This window comes from Mus caroli, unplaced genomic scaffold (genome assembly GCF_978045245.1).
Source record: "Mus caroli unplaced genomic scaffold, Mus_caroli_1 scaffold_4, whole genome shotgun sequence".
NCBI classification, from domain to species: Eukaryota; Metazoa; Chordata; class Mammalia; order Rodentia; family Muridae; genus Mus; species Mus caroli.
The window spans coordinates 94,310,819-94,338,809 of NW_028227259.1; the positions used below are offsets into that span (position 1 = coordinate 94,310,819).

Here is a 27,991-nt window from a genome sequence, read left to right on the forward strand (position 1 = left end):
ATCAGACTCCATAACAGATGGTTGTGAGCCTGGGAATTGAACTCAGGACCTCTGGAAGAGCAGTCAGTGCTCTTAGCTGCTGAGCCATCTCTCCAGCCCCCCACCCATGGATCTTATAAATGAAAGTACTTGTCACACATGTATAAGGATGGCTATTTTGATCTGCAGAGCTCATGAGATGCTGGATGTGGTGGTACACATCTGTAATCCTAGTGTGGCCACAGTGTAAAGGGGACCCCAGAGGCAGGAGACTGCCCAAAAGCTCTCAGGTCAGTTAGTCCGGCTAATATGGTGGCAAGCAACCAGAGAACCTGCTCCAAAGAAGATGGAAGGCTAGGACCGAAAGTCATGGTTGACCTCTGATCTGTGCACCTGTGCACTGTGGCACTCATGCATCTGCACTCACACATTCACACACACACACACACACACACACACACACACACACACACACACACACACACACCAAAAAGACATAGTGAAAAAATAATTTATACATTTTAAACACCTTTGTGAATCTCATTTTGGTGTATTTTGGGACTTGTGATGTTTATGTGTTTATACTAAAATTTTCTTATTTAGGCTATAACTGTTTTAATACACACACACACACACACACACACATATATATACATGTATGTATATCTGAATACATATAGTTTGGGTATTTGTTTATCTTAATTTCTAAAATGAATTTTATTTTTCCCTTTAAAATGTCTAACATTTAAAAAATAGATTTATTTTTATATTATATGTGTATGCGTGTTTTTCCTGTATGTGTCTGTGTCTCATGTATGTATGGCACCCAAGAGGGCCAGAGGAGGGTCGGATCCCCTGGGACTGGAGTTACAGATGATTGTTAGCTGCCAAGTGGGTACTGAGAATCGAATCCTTGGCCTCTAGAGGAGAAGCCAGTACTCTTAAACATCTCTCCAGCCCCTTTGACATTTCCAGATAGGACTGAGGCTATGTGTTATTTGAGGTATTTGAGCTTGTTCATTAAACCTCAGGTTGAGGTGGGGACAGAAAATACAGAATACTTTTCCATTCCACATCTGCCAGTCTTAATGTTTTTCCAGCAAATCCTCATGACTCGTGGAGTCTGTAGTTCTAAACTCATCTGCTTTTCCAGATGAGAAACCAACATTCGCAGCACTCCCAGTGTTGTGCCCAGGCTAACACGTGCTCAGAGCAGCCAAAAATTTGAACTGCTCGATGCATGTACTTTGAGCCCCGAGAGGTCCAACAAGACTCTGTTCTGGATTCTTTTCAGCTCTCACACTGTAAACAAATCAAATGTTCTTTTTCTTACTTAGTGGCAACCTTTTTGTTGGCAATTCTGATGCTCAAGGTTGTTCCAGATGCAGCGATGCAATGCTGCCTTAAGTACAAGATGCATATCATCTTATATGGAAAATGTGCAGATTAGGTAGAGAGTTTCTGCCCTACACCGTGTTGTCTTGCTATTGGCTATGAGTCCAACATTGAGAAAGCAACAGCCCCTCACCCAGGACATGTTCTAAGCAAGGCTTTGTCTCGGTTGGTTGGTTAGTTGATTGGTTAATGGTGTGGCCAGAGGCTAAGGGGAGCCCTGAATTTTTCCTGGAGCGTCATTGATTCAGTATGCACCAATTCAGTGTTTAGACTGGGGATCGGTTGTTTACTTTGTCTGTGTGTTTAATGGGACTCTTGTTTAGAAGATCTCGCTTGTTAGCATGTTTTCATTAAGGGAGATAGAGCCATAGATGATACTCTTGCTTGAAATAAAAACACCATCAATTATGTAATTGTATGTCCTTTTTCTTATGTGTTTGATCTTCCTTTTAGTTAATTGGCTCTGAGAAAAAGCGATGGTTTAATTTCTTGGTCTTCTTCAAAACAAATTCTTGGACTGACTCACTGGGTTCATGCTTTGAATTATATTGATTCACTTCTTAGCTTTGTCTGCTGCTTCTACTGCAGACGTTTTGGTTGTAGGCTTGGTGGTGTTCCCAGTCTGTTAGAAATAACAGTGTTAATAACTATTCAATCTGAAAAACATGTTACTCTTTTTTTCTCCTTTCTGGTGCAGGGGAATTGAACTTAGGGCCTTTTATACCCTAAGCTGGCGCTACACCACCCATCAAAACTTCCAAAGCCAATCTCTTCTTTCATATACTGTCTTCCACCGTTCCTGTCATCTCAATCCATTTCTCTCCTGAGTAGACTGTTTCTCCTACCACTCTGAGGAAGGAGCTTCGTACTGCACCCAGCAGTGCTTGCTGCGTGCCTCCAAGCTTTGCCTACTGCTCCCAGCCCTTATCTCATCCTATCACACCGTCTTGATTCACAGCTACTTACAGACCAAAAGGAATGGGTTTACTCCCAACATTAATCTTTGACATTGTTATAATTTAATAGTCTTGGTCAAGCACTAGAACTCAGTAAGGTCCTCTCAGCTTCTCTCTGACTCAGCAGCCCTGTAGGGACAATAATCTAAGACGGTGTGGTCATTACTTACAGGACTAACTTTTTAAATGCTAGTGCCCAGACCTGAGTCTGACTATCTCAAGACACCGAGAGCAACTACTGAACTCTTGACAAAGAATACATTCATTTCCCACTGTCTTAGCAAGGAACATTTTGGTCACTCATTTTGCAGACTAGAAAGTTGAGGCACAAGGATGTAAGAAAGTTCCCCAAATGACAGTCTGGAGGTGGCAATCAAGGACAGTACTTAGCTAGGGGGAAAAGTATCCTCTACCCCTACCTCTACCCCCACCCCCCACCCCACTTCCTGCTCCCACCCTCTACCCCTATCTGCATCCCAACCCTATCCCATCCCCACCCCTACTCCTACCCTTACCCAAAAGCATCAGGCCTCCACAACATGACCCTCTCTCAGACATTTCCACAGTACCACCTCTCACACTTTCATATTGTACAGACTTTTCCTTAGCGTGCTCTGTTCATTAGATGAAGTCCAGATGAAGGAAGACTTCCTATTTGTCTTTAAGAATGTGTTTCTTTTATGACAATCTCAATGTTTTGGTCTCTAATATATGCTCTCCTATCACACTCAACCCAGTAACTTTTTTTTTTAATTTTTAATATTTTTACTACATATTTTCCTCAGTTACATTTCCAATGCTATCCCAAAAGTCCCCCATAGCGCCCCCCACTTCCATACCCACCCATTCCCATTCTTTTGGCCCTGGCATTCCCCTATATTGGGGCATATAAAGTTTGCAAGTCCAATGGGCCTCTCTTTCCAATGATGGCCGACTAGGCCATCTTTCGATACATATGTAGCTAGAGACAAGAGCTCCGGGGTTCTGGTTAGTACATCATGTTGTTCCGACAATAGGGTTGCAGATCCCTTTAGCTCCTTGGGTACTTTCTCTAGCTTCTGCATAGGGAGCCCTGTGATACATCCAATAGCTGACTGTGAACATCCACTCCTGTGTTTGCTAGGCCCCGGCATCGTCTCACAAGAGACAGCTATATTTGGGTCTTTTCAGCAAAATCTTGCTAGTGTATGCAATGGTGTCAGCGTTTAGAAGCTGCTTATGGGAAGGATCCCTGGATACGGCAGTCTCTAAATGGTCCATCCTTTCATCACAGCTATGAACTTTGTCTCTGTAACTCCTTCCCTGGGTGTTTTGTTCCCAATTCTAAGAAGGGGCACAGTGTCCACACTTTGGTCTTCATTCTTCTTGAGTTTCATGCGTTTAGTAAATTGTATCTTATATCTTGGGTATCCTAAGTTTTGGGCTAATATCCATTTATCAGTGAATACATATTGTGTGAGTTCTTTTGTGATTGTGTTACTTCACTCAAGATGATGCCCTCCAGGTCCATCCATTTGGCTAGGAATTTCATAAATTCATTCTTTTTAATAGCTGAGTAGTACTCCATTGTGTAAATGTACCATAATTTCTGTATCCATTCCTCTGTTGAGGGACATCTGGGTTCTTTCCAGCTTCTGGCTATTATAAATAGGGCTGCTATGAACATAGTGGAGCATGTGTCCTTTTTACCGGTTGGGACATCTTCTGGATATATGCCCAGGAGAGGTATTGCTGGATCCTCCGGTAGTACTATGTCCAATTTTCTGAGGAACCGCCAGACTGATTTCCAGAGTGGTTGTACAAGCTTGCAATCCCACCAACAATGGAGGAGTGTTCCTCTTTCTCCACATCCTCGCCAGCATCTGCTGTCACCTGAATTTTTGATCTTAGCCATTCTGACTGGTGTGAGGTGGAATCTCAGGGTTGTTTTGATTTGCATTTCCCTGATGATTAAGGATGTTGAACATTTTTTCAGGTGCTTCTCTGCCATTCGGTATTCCTCAGGTGAGAATTCTTTGTTCAGTTCTGAGCCCCATTTTTTAATGGGGTTATTTGACTTTCTGGAGTCCACCTTCTTGAGTTCTTTATATATATTGGATATTAGTCCCTTATCTGATTTAGGATAGGTGAAGATCCTTTCCCAATCTGTTGGTGGTTTTTTTGTCTTATTGATGGTGTCTTTAGCCTTGCAGAAGCTTTGCAGTTTCATGAGGTCCCACTTGTCAATTCTCGATCTTACAGCACAAGCCATTACTGTTCTATTCAAGAATTTTTCCCCTGTGCCCATATCTTCAAGGCTTTTCCCCACTTTCTCCTCTATAAGTTTCAGTGTCTCTGGTTTTATGTGAAGTTCCTTGATCCACTTAGACTTGACCTTAGTACAAGGAGATAGGAATGGATCGATTCGCATTCTTCTACATGTTAACAACCAGTTGTGCCAGCACCATTTGTTGAAAATGCTGTCTTTCATCCACTGGATGGTTTTAGCTCCCTTGTCGAAGATCAAGTGACCATAAGTGTGTGGGTTCATTTCTGGGTCTTCAATTCTATTCCATTGGTCTATTTGTCTGTCACTATACCAGTACCATGCAGTTTTTATCACAATTGCTCTGTAGTAAAGCTTTAGGTCCGGCATGGTGATTCCACCAGAGGTTCTTTTATCCTTGAGAAGAGTTTTTGCTATTCTAGGTTTTTTGTTATTCCAGATGAATTTGCAGATTGCACTTTCTAATTCGTTGAAGAATTGATTTGGAATTTTGATGGGGATTGCATTGAATCTGTAGATTGCTTTTGGCAAGATAGCCATTTTTACAATGTTGATCCTGCCAATCCATGAGCTTGGGAGATCTTTCCATCTTCTGAGATCTTCTAGAATTTCTTTCTTCAGAGACTTGAAGTTTTTATTATACAGATCTTTCACTTCCTTAGTTAGAGTCACGCCAAGATATTTTATATTATTTGTGACTATTGAGAAGGGTGTTGTTTCCCTAATTTCTTTCTCAGCCTGTTTATTCTTTGTGTAGAGAAAGGCCATTGATTTGTTTGAGTTAATTTTATATCCAGCTACTTCACCGAAGCTGTTTATCAGGCTTAGGAGTTCTCTGGTGGAATTTTTAGGGTCACTTATATATACTATCATATCATCTGCAAAAAGTGATATTTTGACTTCATCTTTTCCAATTTGTATCCCTTTGATCTCCTTTTGTTGACGAATTGCTCTGGCTAGGACTTCAAGTACAATGTTGAATAGGTATGGAGAAAGTGGACAGCCTTGTCTAGTCCCTGGTTTTAGAGGGATTGCTTCAAGCTTCTGACCATTTACTTCGATGTTGGCTACTGGTTTGCTGTAGATTGCTTTTATCATGTTTAGGTATGGGCCTTGAATTCCTGATCTTTCCAAGACTTTTATCATGAATGGGTGTTGGATCTTGTCAAATGCTTTTTCCGCATCTAACGAGATGACCATGTGGTTTTTGTCTTTGAGTTTGTTTATATACTGGATTACGTTGATGGATTTCCGTATATTGAACCATCCCTGCATCCCTGGGATGAAACCTACTTGGTCAGGATGGTTGATTGTTTTGATGTGTTCTTGGATTCGGTTAGCAAGAACTTTATTGAGGATTTTTGCATCAATATTCATAAGGGATATTGGTCTGAAGTTTTCTATCTTTGTTGGGTCTTTTTGTGGTTTAGGTATCAGAGTAATTGTGGCTTCATAGAATGAGTTGGGTAGAGTACCTTCTGTTTCTATTTTGTGGAATAGTTTGTGAAGAACTGGGATTAGATCTTCTTTGAAGGTCTGATAGAACTCTGCACTAAACCCATCTGGTCCTGGGCTTTTTTTAGTTGGGAGACTATCAATGACTGCTTCTATTTCTTTGGGGGATATAGGGCTGTTTAGATCATTAACTTGATCTTGATTCAACTTTGGTACCTGGTATCTGTCTAGGAACTTCTCCATTTCATCCAGGTTCTCCAGTTTTGTTGAGTATAGCCTTTGGTAGAAGGATCTGATGGTGTTTTGGATGTCTTCAGGATCTGTTGTTATGTCTCCTTTTTCATTTCTGATTTTGTTAATTAGGATGCTTTCCCTGTGCCCTCTAGTGAGTCTGGCTAAGGGTTTATCTATCTTGTTGATTTTCTCAAAGAACCAGCTCCTTGATTGGTTGATTCTTTGAATAGTTTTTCTTGTTTCCATTTGGTTGATTTCACCCCTGATTTTGATTATTTCCTGCCGTCTACTCCTCTTGGGTGAATTGGCTTCCTTTTGTTCTAGTGCTTTTAGGTATGTTGTCAAGCTGCTAATGTGTGCTCTCTCTAGTTTCCTTTTGGAGGCACTCAGAGCTATGAGTTTTCCTCTTAGAAATGCTTTCATTGCGTCCCATAAGTTTGGGTATGTTGTGGCTTCATTTTCATTGAACTCTAAAAAGTCCTTAATTTCTTTCTTTATTCCTTCCTTGACCAAGGTATCATTGAGAAGAGTGTTGTTCAGTTTCCACGTGAAGGTTGGCTTTCTATTATTTATTTTGTTATTGAAGATCAGCCTTAGTCCATGGTGATCTGATAGGATGCATGGGACAATTTCGATATTTTTGTATCTGTTGAGGCCTGTTTTGTGACCAATTATGTGGTCAGTTTTGGAGAAGGTACCATGAGGTGCTGAGAAGAAGGTATATCCTTTTGTTTTAGGATAGAATGTTCTGTAGATATCTGCCAGATCCATTTGATTCATAATTTCTGTTAGTTTCACTGTGTCCCTGTTTAGTTTCTGTTTCCATGATCTGTCCATTGGTGAAAGTGGTGTGTTGAAGTCTCCCACTATTATTGTATGAGGTGCAATGTGTGCTTTGAGATTTACTAACGTTTCTTTAATGAATGTGGCTGCCTTTGTATTTGGAGCATAGATATTCAGGATTGATAGTTCCTCTTGGAGGATTTTACCTTTGATGAGTATGAAGTGTCCCTCCCTGTCTTTTTTAATGACTTTGGGTTGGAAGTCAATCTTATCAGATATTAGAATGGCTACTCCAGCTTGTTTCTTCATACCATTTGCTTGGAAAATTGTTTTCCAGCCTTTCATTCTGAGGTAGTGTCTATCTTTTTCTCTGAGATGAGTTTCCTGTAAGCAGCAAAATGTTGGGTCTTGTTTGTGTAGCCAGTTTGTTAGTCTATGTCTTTTTATCGGGGAGTTGAGTCCATTGATATTAAGAGATATTAAGGAAAAGTAATTGTTGTTTCCTGTTATTTTTGTTGTTAAAGTTGGCATTCTGTTCTTGTGGCTGTCTTCTTTTAGGTTTGTTGAGGGATTACCTTCTTGTTGTTTCTAGGGCGTGGTTCCTGTCCTTGTATTGGTTTTTTTCTGTTATTATCCTTTGAAGGGCTGGATTCGTGGAGAGATAATGTGTGAATTTGGTTTTGTCATGGAATACTTTGGTTTCTCCATCTATGTTAATTGAGAGTTTGGCTGGGTATAGTAGCCTGGGCTGGAGTTTGTGTTCTTTTAGTGTCTGTATAACATCTGTCTAGGATCTTCTGGCTTTCATAGTCTCTGGTGAAAAATCTGGTGTAATTCTGATAGGCTTGCCTTTATATGTTACTTGGCCTTTTTCTCTTACTGCTTTTAGTATTCTGTCTTTATTTAGAGCATTTGTTGTTCTGATTATTATGTGTCGGGAGGTATTTCTTTTCTGGTCCAGTCTATTTGGAGTTCTGTAGGCTTCTTGTATGTTCATGGGCATCTCTTTCTTTAGATTTGGGAAGTTTTCTTCTATAATTTTGTTGAAGATGTTTGCTGGTCCTTTGAGTTGAAAATCTTCATTCTCCTCCACTCCTATTATCTGTAGGTTTGGTCTTCTCATTGTGTCCTGGATTTCTTGGATGTTTTGAGTTAGGATCTTTTTGCATTTTCCATTTTCCTTGATTGTTGTGCCGATGTTCTCTATGGCATCTTCTGCACCTGAAATTCTCTCTTCCATCTCTTGTATTCTGTTGCTGATGCTCGTATCTATGGTTCCAGATTTCTTTCCTAGGGTTTCTATCTCCAGTGTTGCCTCATTTTGGGTTTTCTTTATTGTGTCTGCTTCCCTTTTTAGGTCTAGTATGGTTTTGTTCAATTCCATCATCTGTTTGGATGTGTTTTCCTGTTTTTCTGTAAGGACTTCTACCCGTTTGATTATGTTATCGTGTTTTTCTTTAAGGATTTGTAACTCTTTAGCAGTGTTCTCCTGCAATTCTTTAAGGGATTTTTGTGCTTCCTCTTTAATGTCTTCTACCTGTTTACCAGTGTTCCTTTGTTTTTCTTTAAGTGTGTTATTAAAGTCCTTCTTGAAGTCCTTTACCATCATCATGAGATATGCTTTTAGATCCGTGTCTAGCTTTTCCGGTGTGTTGGGGTGCCCTGGACTGGGTGAAGTGGGAGTGCTGGGTTATGATGATGGTGAGTGGTCTTGGTTTTTGTTAGTAAGATTATTACGTTTACCTTTCGCCATCTGGTAATCTCTGGGGTTAGTTGTTGTCGTTGTCACTGTTTAAAGATTGGAGCAGAAGCTGTGTTCCACTCACCAGCAGTCTCAAACTCCTGTGGCCGGGGTCGTGGGTAGCTGGCGGTGTCAGCCGACCCTGCGCTCTAGCTACCCCAGTGCTTTTCTGACCGGAGAGGCTTGTGGCCCTACTGAGGCCGGATTTCTGCCTCCCCAACCAAAGCAGTCTCAGGTCCCGCGTGATTGGACTGGAGCAGAAGCTGTGTTCCACTCACCAGCAGTCTCAAAATCCTGTGGCGGGGGTCGTGGATAGCTGGCAGGTGTCAGCTGACCCTGCGCTCTAGCTACCCTGGTGCTGGTCCGGCCGGAAGTGGCCTGTGGTCCTACTCAGGCCGTTTTTCTGCTTCCCTAACTAATGCAGTCTCAGGTCCCGCTAGCAATTGGATTGGAGCAGAAGCTGTGTTCCACTCACCAGAAGTCTTAAGATCCTGTGGCGTGTGTTGTGGGTAGCTGGCGAGTGTCAGCCGACCCTGCGCCCTAGCTACCCAGGCGCTTTTCTGACCGGAGAGGCTTGTGGCCCTACTGAGGCCGGATTTCTAACCCAGTAACTTTTAATGCTAAAGGCAACGCCAGAAGCCACAAGTAGACGGTAAAATGACTGTGCTTCATTCCTGGAACTGCTGCCTGGAGGAGACTCAGCTCTCCTCCCCGACAGGAGGGAGATAGAAAGCGCTTGTGCGAGCAGAGAGCACTCCAGCTTCCCAGTGAACCAGCAGGCATGCGTCCTTTGGGAGTCTCAAACTTACCCGCAGTGTGCTTCCACCCACCACTCTTAGTCTTTGACTTTTGGGTTGATCATTCCTAGATTTTTATCAGTAGTGGCCATGGCTGGGGCAAATCTCCCTGTAAAAGCCTTATTGATGCTTGAAGCCATTATGAAGTCAACGGCCACAGGCCACAGGAAATTCTTCAGTTTCTCTCTTCAGCGGCAAGCTTCATCTTGTCTTGCCCACGAACATTAACTTCAGTGAATTCTACTTCCCTCTCTCTCAAGCAATCCCAGATCCTTTCTCCTCAGGCCCTTTGCTCCTTTTTGTTAAAATTTTTTTTTTTTTTTTTTTTTTTTTAGTTCTACCAAACAGAAGCCCAACCAAGCCTTAACTAATTTTCTCAACAACTTTCAAATGACCCTTTCCCAACCATGGCTTTCTTACCTCTAAGATTTTATATACCCATGAGAACAAATAATTCTAGACTTTTAGATGTTTTCACTTGTTTCAAATTAACTTCTAACTGTCCTTCGTGACTTGAATCATTGAAGACCTTCACTGTGACGGTCCACCCTACCTGGACTGTAAGCTTCTCTGATTTATTCTGAAGAATCATATTGAGCTCCTAAATATTATGATTTTTGGATTTAGTTATTTGACTCCTTGAGTAGGTCATGAATTTGTTAAGTGTAGAGACTAGCTAATCCTCACATATAAGCAATTATCTGTGTATTTAAGCAGCTCTGGCATTAGGACAGCAACAGAGTATACTGAGTAGCAGAGAGAGTGTGATGTTTTCCAAGACAAGAGCTTCTCAGAGCGGGACCCTACAGTAAGCACAACAGGAAGACAATAGAGCCTTGGCTTATAGTTTTGGAGCTAAACATGGGATCATTGACACAATCGGTCTCCTCCTATATTTTCAATAGTGTTTGAGATACTATGTAAGGTCAAATAAACATGTATTTCTTTCCAAAAGGAGTTAATGATGAATGTCTCTTTGGGATTCAACTTGCCTCGGGCAAAGCGGTGTGTGCATGTGTGTGTGTGTGTGTGTGTGTGTGTGTGTGTGTGTGTGATCAAGTGTTCCTCTGCTATTCTAAGGACAGCAAACTAAGTTGAGGATAAAGTAATCAAAGAATGACTTCCCTCCTGTCCCCAGCGCCAGCTTATGAGTTACACCTGCTCTAACCAGGCCATCTTATCCAGCAAGTTTGCTGAGTGCTGTGAACAACCAGAACCATTCCGCGGGGAGTGCATTATCAACTCAGAAAATGACGACAAGCCTGACCTTTCACCCCTGCTGCTCACAAGGTTTACAGAAGATTGGTCTGTGTGCCAACAATTCAGCAGCAACCAGGACAGCTTTCTACAGGAGTAAGGCAGCTTTCCTTCCAGTGACTTATGGCTTCATTTGGAAGATGTAAATTGAATGTAAATGGTGCTGGTGATGGACTGTCTGGCCAATCAGAGTCTGAAGTTGTTCAGGGCCACTCAGGATGTCGTGTGGGACCATGGGTTCAGGTGCTTGGGAACACTGCATGAAAGGGAAGCTAGAGGGTCCTTTATTCTCAAATGTTGAAAAAAGGCTTTTTAAAAAAGAGTGTGTTGGTAGTTAAGTGTTACAGGCATTGGGATGAGGGAGTTAGAGACAAATAAGAAGACCAGATTAGTATTGTTAGCTAGCACTTCTATTCTAGTTAACTTAATATACACTATCAAATACACGTAGCATCTAACCATTGAGGAGTTGGGACACTAGCATCATTGCTGGCCATTCAGAAGTGGATGCTAGTTTGTGCATCAAAGCAAAGTGATTTCAAAACATAATATTAAGACAATAACACTGTGCAATTAAATTGCTTCCAGAGTTACGTGTGCAGCCATGAGAATTGAGTTTTCCTCAAAGTTAAAAGACCTCACTTATATTTTACAAATTATGTCTGGTCCTAGCTAATAAAATCCAATACTACTACTATCTGAACCCCACCCACATAAATTCCTAGACTTGCATTTGGTATTGAAAAGCCAACAGACTTGTGCTGACTAGATGCAGTAGCAAAAGGCGTATGAAGCCGAGCATTGTGGGTGCCTGTCCAATCTCACTGTGCAGCGGCTTCATCTCCCGGGCTGTAAACTAAGGCGGGCTGTGAGGACGCATCAAAGGTTTCATCTTCATCCTGTGTTTTGAAAACATTCTAGAATCCATTGTATTTGCCTTCTGAAAATATTGATTTATTACTATTATTATTAATTATGTATATGTGTGTTTCTGTGCATACTAAGGCTAACAGTGCCAGATTCCCTGGAATTGTGGTTACAAGCAGTTGTGCGCTCCTGTATATGGGAGCTGGGAACTAAACTCTGGTCCTTTGGAAGGGCAGTGTGTGCTCTTAACCACTGGGCCATCTCTGCAGCCCCCATTTTAATTCTTTTGGTGAGCCAGATCAGTGTACAGATTACGACTCGACCACTCCCACTTAGTGGCTTATTTGGGGGGGGGGGTGAGAAATGGTGATTTAATACCTCAAAAGTACATTCTTGGGAAGTCTTTTTTTTTTTTTTTTTTTTTTTTTTAAAAAAATTAGTCCCAAAGGTAATTGGAAAATACATTTTTCCATACAAATACTTGACACTGAACTCACATGGAAGTTTCTAGAGTCTGAGCCAGAACCTTCTAGTCAGCCAGTGTGTTTCAGGTTCAGGTTCTGAATCTGCCACCTGGTACCACATGGCTTTGGAAAATCACCTGATCTTATTGATTTGTTTTTTTATCTCAGCATATTATAATGAAGCTTCTGACAGCTTCCCAAGGTTTCTAAGTGGGGGTCACTTCAACTTCATGGTCTTCATGGCTTTTTGAAAATAACAAAACACACATATACAAAAACCCCACAAACTCATGGCCTCCGAGTTCTAACTTTTGTCTTCTCATGTGTCTTGTACAATACAGGTTTCTTTATGAATACTCAAGAAGACACCTGGAGTTGGCGGTTCCCGTGATCTTAAGAGTCTTTGAAACATACAAACGTGTATTGGAGAAATGTTGCAAGCTAGAAAACTCCTTGGAATGCCACCAGCCTGGGGTGAATTCCTTTCTTACCTACTTTTTAAAAACCCGTTCCTCACGAGTGCTTGCAAACAGTGAATGCTCTAGTGCTGTTAGAATCACTTCATTTTGTAAAACGAGTTTTCCATGTTTTTGGTTAATTATGAGCATTAGGCCAGAAGCAAGATTCCTTCCTTACCCAAAGCTGGATCATCACAGCATAGAGACTTGTCTGTCTTATAGACTGTTTCTGGAGACACTTGTAGTGTCTGTTTGAAGTGAATGTGGAAGGCGGTTTGATACAGCAGTAGGGTAGTAGAGCCTGGTTGGGTGCCATGTTGTGTGGTGAGCAATCTGCCTGACTGCAGGTAGCAACTCTTGATGTGCACTTTTAAGGAGAAGCTAGAGTGCACACAAGCTCCAGCTTTGGGAGTTATCCATGGATTACCATGGCCTAGGTAGTTCTGACTTTAGTTACTATAAAATGATCACTTACACATAGAAGATTGTGTCAAAAGTAGAAGTCAGCTATTGAATGGAACACAGGGCCCCCAATGGAGGAGCTAGAGAAAGTACCCAAGGAGCTAAAGGGGTCTGCAACCCTATTGTTGGAACAACAATATGAACTAACCAGCACCCCCAAGAGCTCGTGTCTCTAGCTGCATATGTATCAAAAGATGGCCTAAGAGAGGCCCCTTGGTCTTGCAAACTTTATATGCCCCAGTACAGGGGAAACACCAGGGCCAAGAAGTGGGAGTGGGTGGGTAGGGGGGTGGGTGGGGGGAGGGTATGGGGGACTTTTGGGATAGCATTTGAAATGTAAATGAAGAGAATACCTAATAAAAAATATTTAAAAAGAAGAGTGGAGATCAAAGCAGGGATGAAGAGGAAAATCTGTGTCTGGGTTCAAGCAGGTGCAGCTGGTGTTTCTGTTTCTAGAGAGAAGGCTACGCTACCGTGCACCTTCTCAAAATATCACGGTGAGGCTTCTGTGCTGGACAGTTTTACCTTAAATTGACACAAGCTAGAGTCATCAGAGTGGCGGGACCTCAATTGAGAAATTGTCTCCATGAGATTAGGCTGCAGGCAGTTAGTGATTGATGTGAAAGCCAGGTCCGTTGTGGGTGGAGCCTTGATCCCATTGAGAGCCAACTCTGTTGGTTCAGAGTTCTGTAAGAAAGGAGGCTGAGCAAGACAAGGGGAGCAAGCCAGTAAGCAGCACTCCTCCATAGCCTCTAAATCAGTTCCTGCTTTCCCTGATGATAAATAGTGGAAGCAGAAACTCAAATAAACTTTTTCCTCCTCATGTTGCTTTGGTCATGGTGCTTCACCATAGAAATAGCAGTCCTAAGACAGCTTCTACAGTGATCCACAACTACAGCCCCATGCAGAGGCATAGGTGGGCAGAGGTTGCATGGAAGGCCTTACCTTGGCATCCAGTTGACTCTCTTGGTAGCCTGGTAAGACAGGCAACACTGCAGCTCCTGCGTGCATTCTGTGGGTAAGAAGATAGCAGTTCGGGTGGGTAGGCAATTTGCCTCCTGTTACACTGGCAGTAAAGACAGGGATAAGAATAAAATCCAGGTCAACAGCTTGCAAATCTGAGGGTATTTTCTCTGTGCCAAACACTGCTTATTAGGTTAAGGTACACTGTGCTGGCTTGCTAAGGGGTGTGTGCTCCTGTCTAAGAGCTGAGCTTGCAAGGTTACTAATGCCTTCTTCTTACTGGAGCCTGTTTCATGGTTGGAGAACACTTTGATTTACTTTGAGCTCTGAAAATCCCATTTGGTTCCTCTCAGTGTACTTTGTGGTTTTATAACCATGACTGATATATATATATATATATATATATATATATATATATATAAAACTGTGACTCCTTAGCACACATACTATCTGTATACCTGCATATTTGTGCTTATGTGTATGTGTGCACACTGCTAATATAAAAAGCCTAATTATTAAATGAACCAATGAACAGACACACATATACCAGCTAACTAGGTCTATACACTTTCTCTTTCTGGCTTGATGCATGATTTGCCTTGTGGTTATAGAATACAACATTTAGGCCCAAAGATGAGTTTATGTCATGATAAAATGAATTTTTAATCTTTCCCATGACCCTGGCATATTGCTGTGACCCTGGATAAACACTAACAACATCATCTATTTTTTTTTAAGAAAGAAGTGTTCCAAAAAGTGATACTTGAAAGCCGTGACCACGTTAAAACTTACTGTGACTTACAGAAGCAGCTGGGCAGCAGCAGCTTCCAGGACAGGTGTGCTCCCCAGACACCCCAGACTCATCCTCATCAGAGACTATTAGTTAGTCCCTGGTGCTAAGATTGGCTCAGAGTGTTCATCCACCCATTGAGTATTAACCAGCCCTCTGTGCTGATTCAACAGATATTTAGGTAAGTTTGGCAGTTTCTATCCTGCCCCCAACGCAGTCTTGAGATGCCCCTGAGGTAAGAGAGAAAAGCAGGCTGGCCCTGCAGGGCCACCATGACCTGCATCCCTGTGACTTGGAATCAAAGCTGCGGCTGAGATTAGAATCCAGGGCCCACTTACCTGTCTGCTTTTTCAGGCTAGGTTAATATTTTGACCACCAAGAGCTTGATGGATGGCTTAGTCATTTGTCAAGGGAACGCAAACACAGTGGTTCCAGAGAGCCCAGTGAATCCTATTTATCAAGGATTGCATAATCCAAAAGTAAAGGCCACTTTAGGAATCACCGGGGTCTCCTAGAACAGTCTATTTATAAGCACGGCATTAGAGGAAAGTTGAGTTTGACATAGCATCTCATAATATCGAGTTTAAATTAAAAGTCCAAAGTAATGGATCACAGAGTGCCCTGATTCTTTCAGGCGGGGGCTTTCAGCTTGGTGCTTTCTTTCCTTTTATGTAGTGTGCAGTGCTCACTATAAGGATTAGACTTGTGACTCTCAAACTTTAGTGTGACAGAACCTTCCAGAAGACCTTACGACCCAGGCCCCAAACTCAGCGTTTCCAACTCAGGAAGTCTGAGGAAAGTCCTGGGTTTCTAACAAGTACCTCAGGAGGCCGATACTGCCATAGCTGGTTAGTCTCCTCAAGATTGCCTGTCCACCTAGCTGCTGTGGAAACTGCCTCCTTCTCCACATGCATTTCTACTGGCAAGGCAGCAGTTAGTGCTAGTTGTCTGTGGTCTTCAACACGAGGCTCTATGGTCTTTCTCTTTAAACCATGTCCTCTTTCCCCCTCCATCACTACTTTCCAGTTCAGGCCATTCTCCTTTACCTTAACAATAAAACCCCACAGTCAATGACTTCCCAAATCCTCTTATCCTACCTAAGCCCCGCCCCTCACCTGGCTTATTCAAAGGCTTTGAGACATTAGCAATAATGTTGGCTATCATGGGAAATTGAAGATGCATGTTTGTGTGTGTGTACCTGTTACCAGGAATAAGAACTTATTCTTTTAGGCTCACGGTGCTTTATACTAAGAAAGCTCCGCAGCTGTCTGCCCAGGAGTTGGTGGTGTTCGTGAAGAAGATGGCAGCGGTTGCCAGGGGATGTTGCCCATTAAGGGATGAGCTGCAGTTGGCTTGCGTGGAGGACCAGGTAAGCACACGCATGACATGTCTGCCATCTCTCTCTGGTCCCCCGGAATCAACCTCATTTCTTGGCTATATCTATGACTTACCATTGGAATTAAAAATTCTCAGAGGAGGATATTTCCAGGCATCTCATGCCAACTGTCTTTACTTAGCAGCAAGGGAGGACTGTCTCCTCTCAAACTTGTCTGGTTAGGTTCAAGTCCCCTGGGTTACGTACAAGGGCTTTAAAGTTGACAAAACTGATGTTGGCAAGCTTTTGCAAAGATGCCGCAGATGTTTGCCCAACGCTGGTGGATCTCACAAGTGATTGTGTTAGTACCTGAGTGTGATCATTCACAGGGATAAAAAGGCAACAAACATAACCTTACCCCTCTTCCTTTAATTCTCTTCCGGAAAAGACAAAGCTGATTCTTGGAGAGCTGTGCAGAAGACACGGTGGGAAGCCTGTCAATGCAGGAGTGGGCCACTGCTGCGACGACTCCTATGCCTTCAGAAAGCCATGCTTTGATGACCTGCGAGTCGATGGCACTTACATCTCTCCACCTTTATCTTGTGACCAAGCCATTAGTCTTGAAGAGGACTTGTGCCAAGCTCAGGACGAGGAACTCCAAATGGAAAAGCAGAAGTAAGCCTGGGTTTCCTTTGGGTTTTGCTAGGCACAAGGTGGCTCGTGTGGAGAACTTTAATCCAGCTACTGATGCAACTCCTGCATAAATAACACAGCAACTAAATGCTCTGTTGGAAATCAAGTGGAATTAATTTTATTAAGTAAATTATGTGGTATAGCTACCGTGTTGTGATCCCCTGCTTGGTCAGTTAATGAATCAGAGAATGAAGCAAATTTCTAAGAAAATATAGGCAGAGCAAATTTATAATAAAAATTTATAAGAAATATATAAAATACTTTAATATAATGTTTCCAAAATTTTGCAGCCCAGACATTCATCTAAGAAGGTGTTCTATTAAAAAAAAATCTGTTAGAGAAGTAAACAAGGAAGTCAGAGAAATCTTGGAATTAAGAAATCTAGTTTGGTCTTATTAAGAATCAGTTATGGGGCTTGAGAGGTGGCTCAGTGGTTTAGAGCATACACTGGACTTGCTGAAGACCTGGGCCTTGTTCCCAGTGTTCCTGTCAGAAGGATGTCGGTCACAGACACCTGCAATTACAACTACAAGGGATCTGATGTCCTCTTCTGTTCTCATGTGCACCTAATTTTACACACACACACACACACGCGCAAATTAATTGGTTGAAAGTTAAAATGAATAATTTAGATATCAGAATTTAATAGGACTTTGCAGGACTTGTATGTTGAAGAAGTCTTTTGAGGCGTCCCATCAGAACTGAGGATATTACCTTATAGTATGTTATATTCACTAATAGCATCTTCAGCTACTATTAGGAGCATTGTTTGAAACGATTTTATTCATTTGTTTGTTTGTGTGATAGTAGAGGGTGACAGCTGCATTGCAGTGCATTACCGGTGAACACAAGTCTTGAAATCCGTGATTTCCATTCTTTTATGAGTCAGGGTCCATGTAGTCCAGGCTGGTCTCAACTCACTGGCTAGCAAAGGATGACCTTGAACTACTGATCTTTCTCTACCTCTAGAGTGCGGATTACAGGCACATGCTCATTTTATGCAGCAGTGGTGCATAAACTCTGAACCTCATGATTGCTAAGAAAACACGAACCAGCTGAGCTACATCTGAAGTCTTTCCCTTTTCTCTTGAAATGTGATTCTATGCCCCAGATAAGACTTTGTAGTGACTTACTATAACACTAAAAAGTAGGATACCCCTAGATAGTAACAATACAGTAAATAAGCATTTCGGTTATTTTCTGTGAAGACACAACACCATGAAAACAGGAGAAATTTTAAGTCCTTCCAACACCAAATTTAGGAAACCAATCCAAAATGCACTGCATAATTTCTTCATAAATATTTCCAGTTACAGCCACTGATTTTATCAGTAGAAATGTTTATTAAGAAGTTCGTCCTTTTGTTGAATAGAAATCTGTTTTCCTGTTACTTCTCATCGTGGTTCTACTTTTGAAACTACAGTGTAAAGTACTTCAAGGAATTCTGTGTTGTTAAGGACACCTTCTTCTTCTTCTTCTTCTTCTTCTTCTTCTTCTTCTTCTTCTTCTTCTTCTTCTTCTTCTTCTTCTTCTTCTTCTTCTCCTCCTTCTTCCTTCTCCTTCTCCTTCTCCTTCTCCTCCTCCTCCTCCTCCTCCTCTCTCCCTCTCCCTCTCTCTCTCTCTTTCTCTCTCTCTATATATGTATGTGGATTTTAACAAATTATTAGTTATTGATATGACCCTGCCAGCCCCCCAATAATCAAGGCAGAGTCCTATGGATTTTTAAAAATCAGCTCTAGTACAATTACTGGGAAAATTACCCCTAATCTTTTTGAGGTTTGATCTTGCTGTGTATTGTAATGCTAAGTGTGCAGCCCCCAAGATCTGGAGTTGGCACATAGACACAAATGAAGCTATGTGACGCTGCTCCCAAGTTATTTCTGATTGGTAAATAGAGATGTCAACAACCAATAGCTGGGCAGAAGAAACATGGGCGGGGTTTAGGCTTTGTAGGCTTGTGGTTCACCAGAAGAGAGTGGAGGAGGAGGAAGGCGAAGCTGCCAAGGGTTAGGAGTAAAGAAAATGGCCCCGTAGGCTGCACAATTGGAGTTAAGAACAGCCAAGATGAAACACAGTAAGTAATAACTCAGGGTTATCGATAGGAAGGTAGATTCTAACAACATAGAGGGTAGATATCTGCCCAGCTCTTGTGTTGTTTAAGGCTTATAAATATGAAGGTTATGTGTGTGTCTTTCATCTGGGAACTTGAATGATAAAGGCAGAGTAGAATCCTTGGGCCTGGATTTAAATAATTACTATAACATATTGGTTCTCCTCCAATCCCAAGTGGGGGATGTCTAATGCAAGATAGAAACCTCAGGCAGGGATTAAATAATTTTTACAACATAATTTAATTTTTCTCACCCAAGATTGTTAGTTCCCAGCTGTGCTTCCCAAGAACTTGCTGACTGTGTCTCTCCAGGTTAGCTTTGCTCCATCAGCCTGTTCAGGGTCCACTTCTCATGATCCCATGTGCCATGTGCTCATGATCCCCTCAGCTTCCTGGCAGCCTCCTCCTCTCTTGTCCTCCTCCTCCTCCTCCTCCTCCTCCTCCTCCTCCTCCTCCTCCTCCTCCTCCTCCTTTTCTCCTTATGGTCCCTGCCTGCTACTCCTAGCCCAGCCCAGTAACTGAAACTCCCACTCCCTCTGTTCTCCCTAGTAATTAGCTGTAGCCACTTTTATTTGGCCAATAGCTTTAAATTGGAGAGCAAGCTTTATACAACAAAGGCTGGTGTATGTGGGAATTGACTCATGTGAGGGCAAGTAGATCTTGGGAGTCAGTATTTAGCATTCGTACATTTACATACATAGTACCAGACCAATCCCCAACATATTTATGTGTATATAACACATAATATATAGTATACAACACATATGTAAATATAATGTATAGCACATTATAACCTATAACACAACACATAGCATACATAATATAGAATATCAATACATAACATATAATATATAATATAACATATAATATATAATGTGTGCATATATATATATATATATATATATATATATATATATATACATTCCTCTCCCTTTCCTTCCTCTTATAACAAGAATGGACACATTCTTTCTACTTGGAGGTTACCTGAAGATCAGGTAGAGCTTAGTTACATTCTTAGTCTGTAGTTGAAAGTCCAGGGAAAGTAGAGAACAGGGATGAGCAACACCTTGCAGACTTGCATATGACCACAGAAATGTATCTCTGCCTATAGCATTTACACTAAACAGCATAAACGAAATACTGTATCTTTCTGCTAAAGGCTGCTGTAACATAGTGACAATTAGCCCAGGCTCCATGTGAGAATACAAGGAAGAAGTTAATTTCTACTCTAGAAAGCAAGGTTTGCTGCTCCTTGAAGAGGAGACACAGCTAGGTAGCACTTTGTGTTATCACTTCATCAAATCCTCACTGCAAGTCTATGAGGCTGGTAACATCATTGCACCGTTCTAGTTATGAAGAAACTAGGGGATGAGAAAGCAGGTCTCACTCTGAGACCACGAAACAGGGGCAGGAAGCAGAAGCTGAGGGCATAGGAAAACTGAAGAGTAACAAGTTAACAGGCAATAGAAGCTGGGCCTGCTGGGAGGAACCTGGAGTCCTAACTGTTCAGAGGGACTGCAGAGTTCTGGGCAAGCCTGGGCTACACAGTGAGTGAGGCCAGCCTGACCTACTACATATGTAGTGAGGCTGTCTCTAAATCTGAAAAAATATTTTTAAAAGGTCTGGGGATATAGCTCAGTGTATATGCGCAGTATACAGTATATATTCATCCCAAGCACGAGTAAGGCTTGTCTTTACTCCCTAGTACTGAGTAAAAAAGAAAAAGAAACTAGATACTAGACCTTCGAAGAAACTATTTGAAAGCAAGTATGAAAACTAATGTGAAAATTAATTTTAAATAGCATTTAAATATAAGGATTTGCTTTAAACGAAATGATAGATAATTTAGTGAAAATTGAAAACTGTGGAAACAAAAACCTGGAAACAAATTGGTAGTAATTAGGGTCAAAATTGGGCATAAAAAATGTAAAGGTAAACGAAAACACTGAAATATTGAGAATACAAGTGGAGCAGAGGCTGCCTGGGAGAGACTGGGGTTGAGGAGCAGAGAGGACAGAAGAGGTAAACAGCTTCGAAAGGACCCCCTGGGTGTGACCTCAGTGGGGGTGAGCTCTGCTGCGGGCTAGCAGAGCCCTCCCACGCCCATCGCCCTTACAGAAACGGCAGCTTTTGTGTTTGGAGTGGTCAGAAGTAACGACTCCCCGAGGTTCCCGTTCTGAACCTCATTTCCAGATGTCCTGAATTCGGGAGACGGGAGACCCATTCTTCTTGTTTCGGGGTGAACATCCATCCTCAGCTCTTGTGCTCTTCCTCCCTCTACTGGCCATTCTGAGAACTGCATCCATGAACTAGCTGCTGGGCGGGCGGACAGCATGCCTGGGGCGGGGAGAAAAAGCTATTTCCAGAGATGAGACTAGAGCACTTGAGAGGTGTGAGGAGGTGTTTGGGAACTCGCAGTTGTGAGTCAGAAGAGAGAGGGGAGTGTACGTGAGGAAGCTTCATTATAACGGAAGACTTCATTAGGATAGTCAAGACCGTCCCTGTATATGTAAGAGAGCTGGGGTGAGGTACCCTTTTCGTGTGGGTGTCAGGAGGGAAGGGGATTCTGATGGAAGAACATATTTAAAAATGGGTGCAGGTGGACCTATCATCACCACCGTCACCATTATCACCACCACAACCATCACCACCACCACCATCATCACCGTCACCATCACCACCATCACCATCATCACCACCATCACCATCATCCCCATCATCCCCACCTCCATCATGCTTAGAAACAGAGAAGTCCCGTTGTGTAGGTTGCCAGGGTTCATGATCTGATGTTTTCCAAGGAACACTAAGAGAAATAAGGAAATGCTTATCAACATGTATACATTTCCAACTATAGGACGAGCCAGTTCTAGGTCTGGAGAGATGGCTGGGGGTGGGGGTGGGGGTGGGGCTAAGGTGCTTACGGTAGAAGCATGAGACCCGAGTTTCACCTTCAGCACACCTACAGAACCTAAGTGAAGCTTCAAACTCCTGCAACAACAGAGGCAGAGACAGGAGGCTCTCTGGACTTGCCTGACAGGCTAGTCCTGCTGCTCCCACGAGCTTCAGATTCTCTGACAAATACACTCACATGTATGTCTGTTTCTGTGGCCTGGGACTCAGGTTAGACTCATCTCCTGGCACGTGGCCCAGATACTTCAGTGCCACAAGCAATTGCTTTAGTAGGAGTGTGTGTGTGTGTGTGTGTGTGTGTGTGTGTATGTACAGACCCAACTGCAATGGGAAGAAATCTGTGTTCCTTACTCTGAATAGTTAATTTGTTAGAATCTGATAATTATCATTCAAAGGTGATATTACCTGGTTGGATTATATACCCACACTAGGTAGATTAAATGGCACAGAGACACAAACACGCTGTCTTCATTGGAGACGGACTCCGGTTAGGTCGACTTAAGAATGAAGGCTGAATATGGACAGAACAGTTGGCAAGAAAGATTATGTTATATTATATTCTGATTTAAAAAAAAAATTATTGAGAGCCGGGCGTGGTGGCGCACGCCTTTAATCCTAGTACTTGGGAGGCAGAGACAGGCAGATTTCTGAGTTCGAGGCCAGCCTGGTCTACAGAGTGAGTTCCAGGACAGCCAGGGCTACACAGAGAAACCCTGCCTGGAAAAAACAAAAACCAAAACAAAACAAAAAATTGATTCTTTGGCCTCTGCCTCCCAAGCGCTGGGATTAAAGGTGTGCGCCCCACCCCCCGCAAGAAATTGATTCTTTTTATGATAAAGGTAACTATGATCATTTGTAAAATATAGATAAATAGAGAAAAAAATATCATTTAAGCCCAACAGTGTGGAGACACACGTCATAAATGCATGTGTAACACAGAAGTCTATGATGTCATACTTGTATGGTGGGCGCACACTTTGAACTGCTTCCTGCTCACCTGTCTTTGGGTTCACTATGATTAGTAATGCAGGTCCTGGCGGCTCTTGCTACAGCCTGCTTGCTGTAGCATTTCCCTGCCAGCCATCACCTTTGTCTCTCAGTGGGGGAGTTTGTGAGGCACTCCACCTCCTCACAGCCCCCAGAAGCTCTCTAGGCATGCCACCCTGGCACTACTCCAGACTCACAGGGAGAAGTCCTGGCCTGCAGCCCCTGCCACCACCCACAAAGCTGGCGTCCCTTCCCCCTCCTAGGGTGACGTGCTTGCGCTTGCGGGGGTCCGCCATGGCGGAGCTGATGGGCCTTAATGATTTGCAGGACTTTCCAGAAAACACTTTCTCGATCCTTTTTCAACGAGTTTGCTGCCCCCCACCCCCGCATGATTCGGAACTGAGTCTAATGAAGGGAGACCTAGCAGGCAACTACAGAGCTTCCCCGGCTTCTCCAGACCAAGCATCTCTCATTAGGTAGACTTCTCACTCAGCTTTTACGATGGAAGCTCACCCCACCGACTTGTGAGTTATAGCCCAGGAATCTGAAAAAATTCCCTGTTACAAAAGCAAAATGAAGGACACTTTCAGGTGAAGACAGAAATCGTAACACTGAAATTATAAATAAAATTATAGGCACAAAGGCTGAGATAACAGCAAAGAGTAACATACGCCAAAAGCTGCCTGCTACCCCCATTATTTTATATTTTTCTTTAAAACATTACACTGTATATTTTATATACATTCTGTCACTAGTTATTCTTCACAATGGCATTTTAATGATCCTGTAATGTTCTGTTATATGACTCTAACTGTTTACTATTGTTGCACTTGAACATTATCTTCACTTTCTATTATAAATTACTAGGAAGAAATTTTAATTTATACTCTCTGTCACCATATCTGCTTTTACCTAAATTCCTAGGACCTAGAGCTAGGGGAACGTCAGCTTAGATGACATGGCCTGAATTCCCTTGGCTCTGCCACGGAACTTATTAGAAGTAGGCCGTGTCAGTCTTCTGGAAGTTTAGTGCTGTCTCACTAATGACAGTCACACTGCCTCAACAGTCTGTGTCCTCAGGTGAGGTAAAGGTGTGGCTTTGGGGGTGGAGAAGATAGGAAGTTTTGTGTTCTGAGTCAGGGTCACACTACATGGCTCTGCTGACTTGGAACTCCATATGTAAACCAGGCTAGCTTCGAACCCAGAGAGATCTGTTTGGCCCTGCCTTCCAAGTGCTAGGATTAAAGGTATACACCATTAAACCTGAGACCAGGATGTCTTTGAATGCATAGAGTCCTCTTGGCTCTGCCTCCCAAATGCTGGGATTCATGGTATGCGCCATCATGTCTGACAAAAACAGGAATTTTAAGGAAGTGTGCTAGTCAGGCACCATGCCAAGATGGACATCTGCTTTTAATGCCTTGTGTCAAGTTCATAGTCAACACCCACCCAGAATTTGTAGGACCTGTGGGCACTGTTTGAGTTGGTGAGCCGGAGGGCTCTGTTCTCCTTACCTTGCTTCTAGAGTCCAATCTGCCCAGCTGGTGACCATGCTGACAGTTGCCCGGGACCTGTTCTGTATCACACATGTTTAGGATTTGCGAGTAGTAGTGGCCAAGAGACAGAAAAGGGCAGGAAGCATTTCAGCCTTGGAAACAGAGTTCCCTGTGACCTGTCTTGTTTCAGGCCAGCTCCCCATGTTGAGACAGCAGGGAAGAGATCCATGCTCGGACCTGAGTGTTGTGGGGACAGAGCATGATCTCACGTGGCTTCCTTGTACCCATTGGATGATAACTGTCACTGCCAATTCTGCCACTTGGGGTAGCCTGTGTCAGTCTAGTGAGCCAGGATGGGAGGAGCTAGAGTTTCCCATCTCCTAATATTAGAACTCAATAATATCCCAGATTTTGTCTTTGAGTCAGAAAAGCCTGAACTATTTCCTGTCTGAACCCAGACCTAGCCTGTCAAAGAAGTGTGGCTTAAAGCTTGGACATATTTGCTTTTATACCATTTACAGCATGCATCAGAGCACTGGGGATTACCAATGTGTTTGTAAAAGGCAAAGAGTGGTTTTAAGATAAGTAGTACAATACTGGTTAATGCATATGCCCCCTATTCTTTTTATACAAGTATGTGTGTCTATGTGCATGTATGGTATATGCACACACGTATGTGTAGAAGCATGTAGCATGTGTAGAAGTCAGAGGAGGGCATTGTGCAACCCTCTATCATGTTCTGTGTAATTCCTCTGAAACGGGGACTCTCAAGGAACCTGGATCTAGCCTAGCCCTAGTGATCCCCTGTCTCCACCAAACCCACAGAGCTGGTGCCACAGGCAAGGGAGGGGGCCAAACTGGCTTTCTAGGTGGATGCTGAAATCCACACGTAGATTCTCATGTTTGCACAGCAGACTCTTTTACTGACTGAGTCATAGCCCTAGAGTCCCGTTTCTTATTCTTCATTCTTATTTTTCTTGTCGTTAAATTTCTCTTGACCTAAGCAGGAAAAAGAAAGGAAAGGAAAGGAAAAGAAAAGAAAGGAAAGGAAAGGAAAGGAAAGTAAAGGAAAGGAAAGGAAAGGAAAGGGAAAAAAAGAAAAGAAAAGAAAAGGAAAGGAAAAAAAAAGAAAAGAAAAGAAAAGAAAAGAAAAGAAAAGAAAAGAAAAGAAAAGAAAAGGAAAGGAAAGAAAGGAAAGGAAAGGAAAGGAAAGGAAAGGAAGGAAGAAAATAGAAAGGGAAAAATTGGTAATGTAATCAATGTTGATTAGAAGGTTTAGATGTGCGTAAGTAGGGCTACTTCAACTAGATTGACATTCTGAATGCTCCTGGTGGCTGAAATGCTCCTGCTTGGTGTGACGGAGCCATCTGTGAGAGAAATCTGAGATGGCAGGCCAGCCATTGCATCTTCAAATTCATGTATAGGTCTGTACTTAACAACATGTAGGAAGCTCTCAGTTTCCACCATGTAGGACTAGCGGTGTTCGAGTGGAAGTTAGCTAGCTGCCCAAACTGTAAAATAAAAGAGGGGAGGGGGGGATGAAGCTACTGTATTTCATCCGTGTGCAAGAAAATGGCAGGAAACGAAGTTGCTCACCTTAGCAGGAGTTATACAGTGATAACTAAAGTGGTGTGCTCATCACACTAAGAAGGAAAAATTGACGGAATGTTCATATGAAATGAAGGGAGAGATGAACACTGTGTGCACTCTGAGGCCACGGGGTCACTTTTCAGTATCCTTAACCTGAAGAATGTCTCGGTGTGGAGAAGTCAAGGATGCTCTGTGGATCTAAGTCAGTAAGGTGGCCTTGCAAACTCAGGAGCTAATACCCCTCCCCCACTTCTGCTTTAGGCTCCTCAGCACCCTGGTGAAGCAGAAGCCCCACGCAGCAGAGGACGTGTTCCGTTCCATTGGCGAGAATTTTGTTCAACTGGTGGAGAAGTGCTGCCAGGCACAGAGGAGAGACGTGTGTTTTCAAGAAGAGGTATCTATATTATTCAAGCAAACACACAAAGGAGAGTTGGGGTGTTACCCTTTCCCCATTGCAACTGTGAGATCAGAAGAAAGATCGCAGACCGAATGAATGGGTGGGAGTGACGGGCCGGACTGTACAGTACGTTCCTGGGCTTTGGGTATCATAACATTTATGTATGTTTGGAGAAACTGGAAGACTCAGACACAAATAGAAGAGTTAGACACAATAACTCTGGTGCCAGATGGGAGGGAAAAATAAGAAGCAGGAGCGGGCGGTTGAATGGAAGCCTGTTCTAAGAGCAGAGAAACAGTCATTTACAAATTAAAAATTTTAAAAAAATTGACATTTGGAGAAAATTGTGAGATTTCCTATTTTTCTAGAAATTTCTAGGGCATGATCAGGAATTGTTGCTCTTTGAGGACAGAAGCTGGGGATCAGGTAAAAAAGAATTTTATTCCCTCAGTGGGCAGAACTTCATGAACAGAGGGGCTCAGGAACTCAGAAAGGGAAGAACAGGACCAGACTCACACACACACACACACACACACACACACACACGCATGCACACACACACACGCATGCACACACACACACATGCACATATACACACCTGTGTACACACACACACGTACATATACACACCTGTGTACACACACTTATACACTCACACACACGCACACACACACACACACGCATGTGCGCACACACGTGCATGCACACACGCACATGCACATATACACACCTGTGTACACACACACACACACGCACATGCACATATACACACCTGTGTACACACACACACACATGCACATATACACACCTGTGTACACACACACACACACACATGCACATATACACACCTGTGTACACACACACACACATGCACACACACACACCTGTGTACACACACTTATACACTCACACACATGCACACACACAAATAACCACCAGGAAGCCAATTTTCTATAATTAATGCTGTTGTATGCAGTTAAGAGTAAGTGATTGTAAATCACAGGATTGTAAAGTTGCCTAGGGTGCCATAGAATGTGTCTCGGCAAACCCGTGGACCATCTCAATGAGGAAGGGATGCAGGGGAGCCACCGGAGGGACGGCTTGTCTGACAACTTGACTGGGCAGGGCATGTGACTGTGTGGTTGAGCCACAGGCTCCTCTACCTTTGGCAAGGCAGGCTGGGGCTGGTCAGAGCTCTGTTTAGCAGTGGCTCTCAGGAATATTTTTAAAGATAATAACCTTCATTATTGCTTTAACTACTTGCTCCTTTCTGCTGCTTCTCTGAACTTTATGCTTCCAGTAAAAGTCCACTGCCACTGTGTATAGCGTTCACATAAAGTAAGAAAAAAAAAATCTAAGTTGAGCCTTCATAGATTGGGGGCTATCTAGACAGTCTGTGTAAGGGTTGGCAAGTTGTAGCATATTTTTACTTATTAGTTTTAAAGATTTTTTCCTTACCCTGTCCCTTCTGAGGTTCTTTCTCATTTGAGAAGGCCATACAAGTTACCTGAACGCTATGTTATACGAGTCAAAAGGCGCTAGGACTTATGAGTGTTAACGCATCATTCCACTGGATTCTTTCTCGGAGGGTCGTGTTTACTTGTTTGCTTCAGGCCAGGCTGGTCA

General features: G+C 42.8%; 1 protein-coding gene across 5 annotated transcripts in view; it reads left to right on the forward strand.

Moving 5' to 3' along the window:
- Positions 1-27,991, forward strand: part of LOC110294754 (alpha-fetoprotein-like) — a 44,373-nt gene that overhangs the window by 12,805 nt on the left and 3,577 nt on the right. For all 5 annotated transcript variants that reach the window (XM_029477063.2, XM_021163190.3, XM_021163191.3 and 2 more), the window contains 6 exons: positions 10,745-10,959; positions 12,536-12,668; positions 14,816-14,913; positions 16,098-16,236; positions 16,631-16,857; positions 26,230-26,362. In XM_029477063.2, coding sequence (XP_029332923.1) covers positions 10,745-10,959; positions 12,536-12,668; positions 14,816-14,913; positions 16,098-16,236; positions 16,631-16,857; positions 26,230-26,362 — 945 coding nt within the window. The remainder of the gene's footprint in view (positions 1-10,744; positions 10,960-12,535; positions 12,669-14,815; positions 14,914-16,097; positions 16,237-16,630; positions 16,858-26,229; positions 26,363-27,991) is intronic.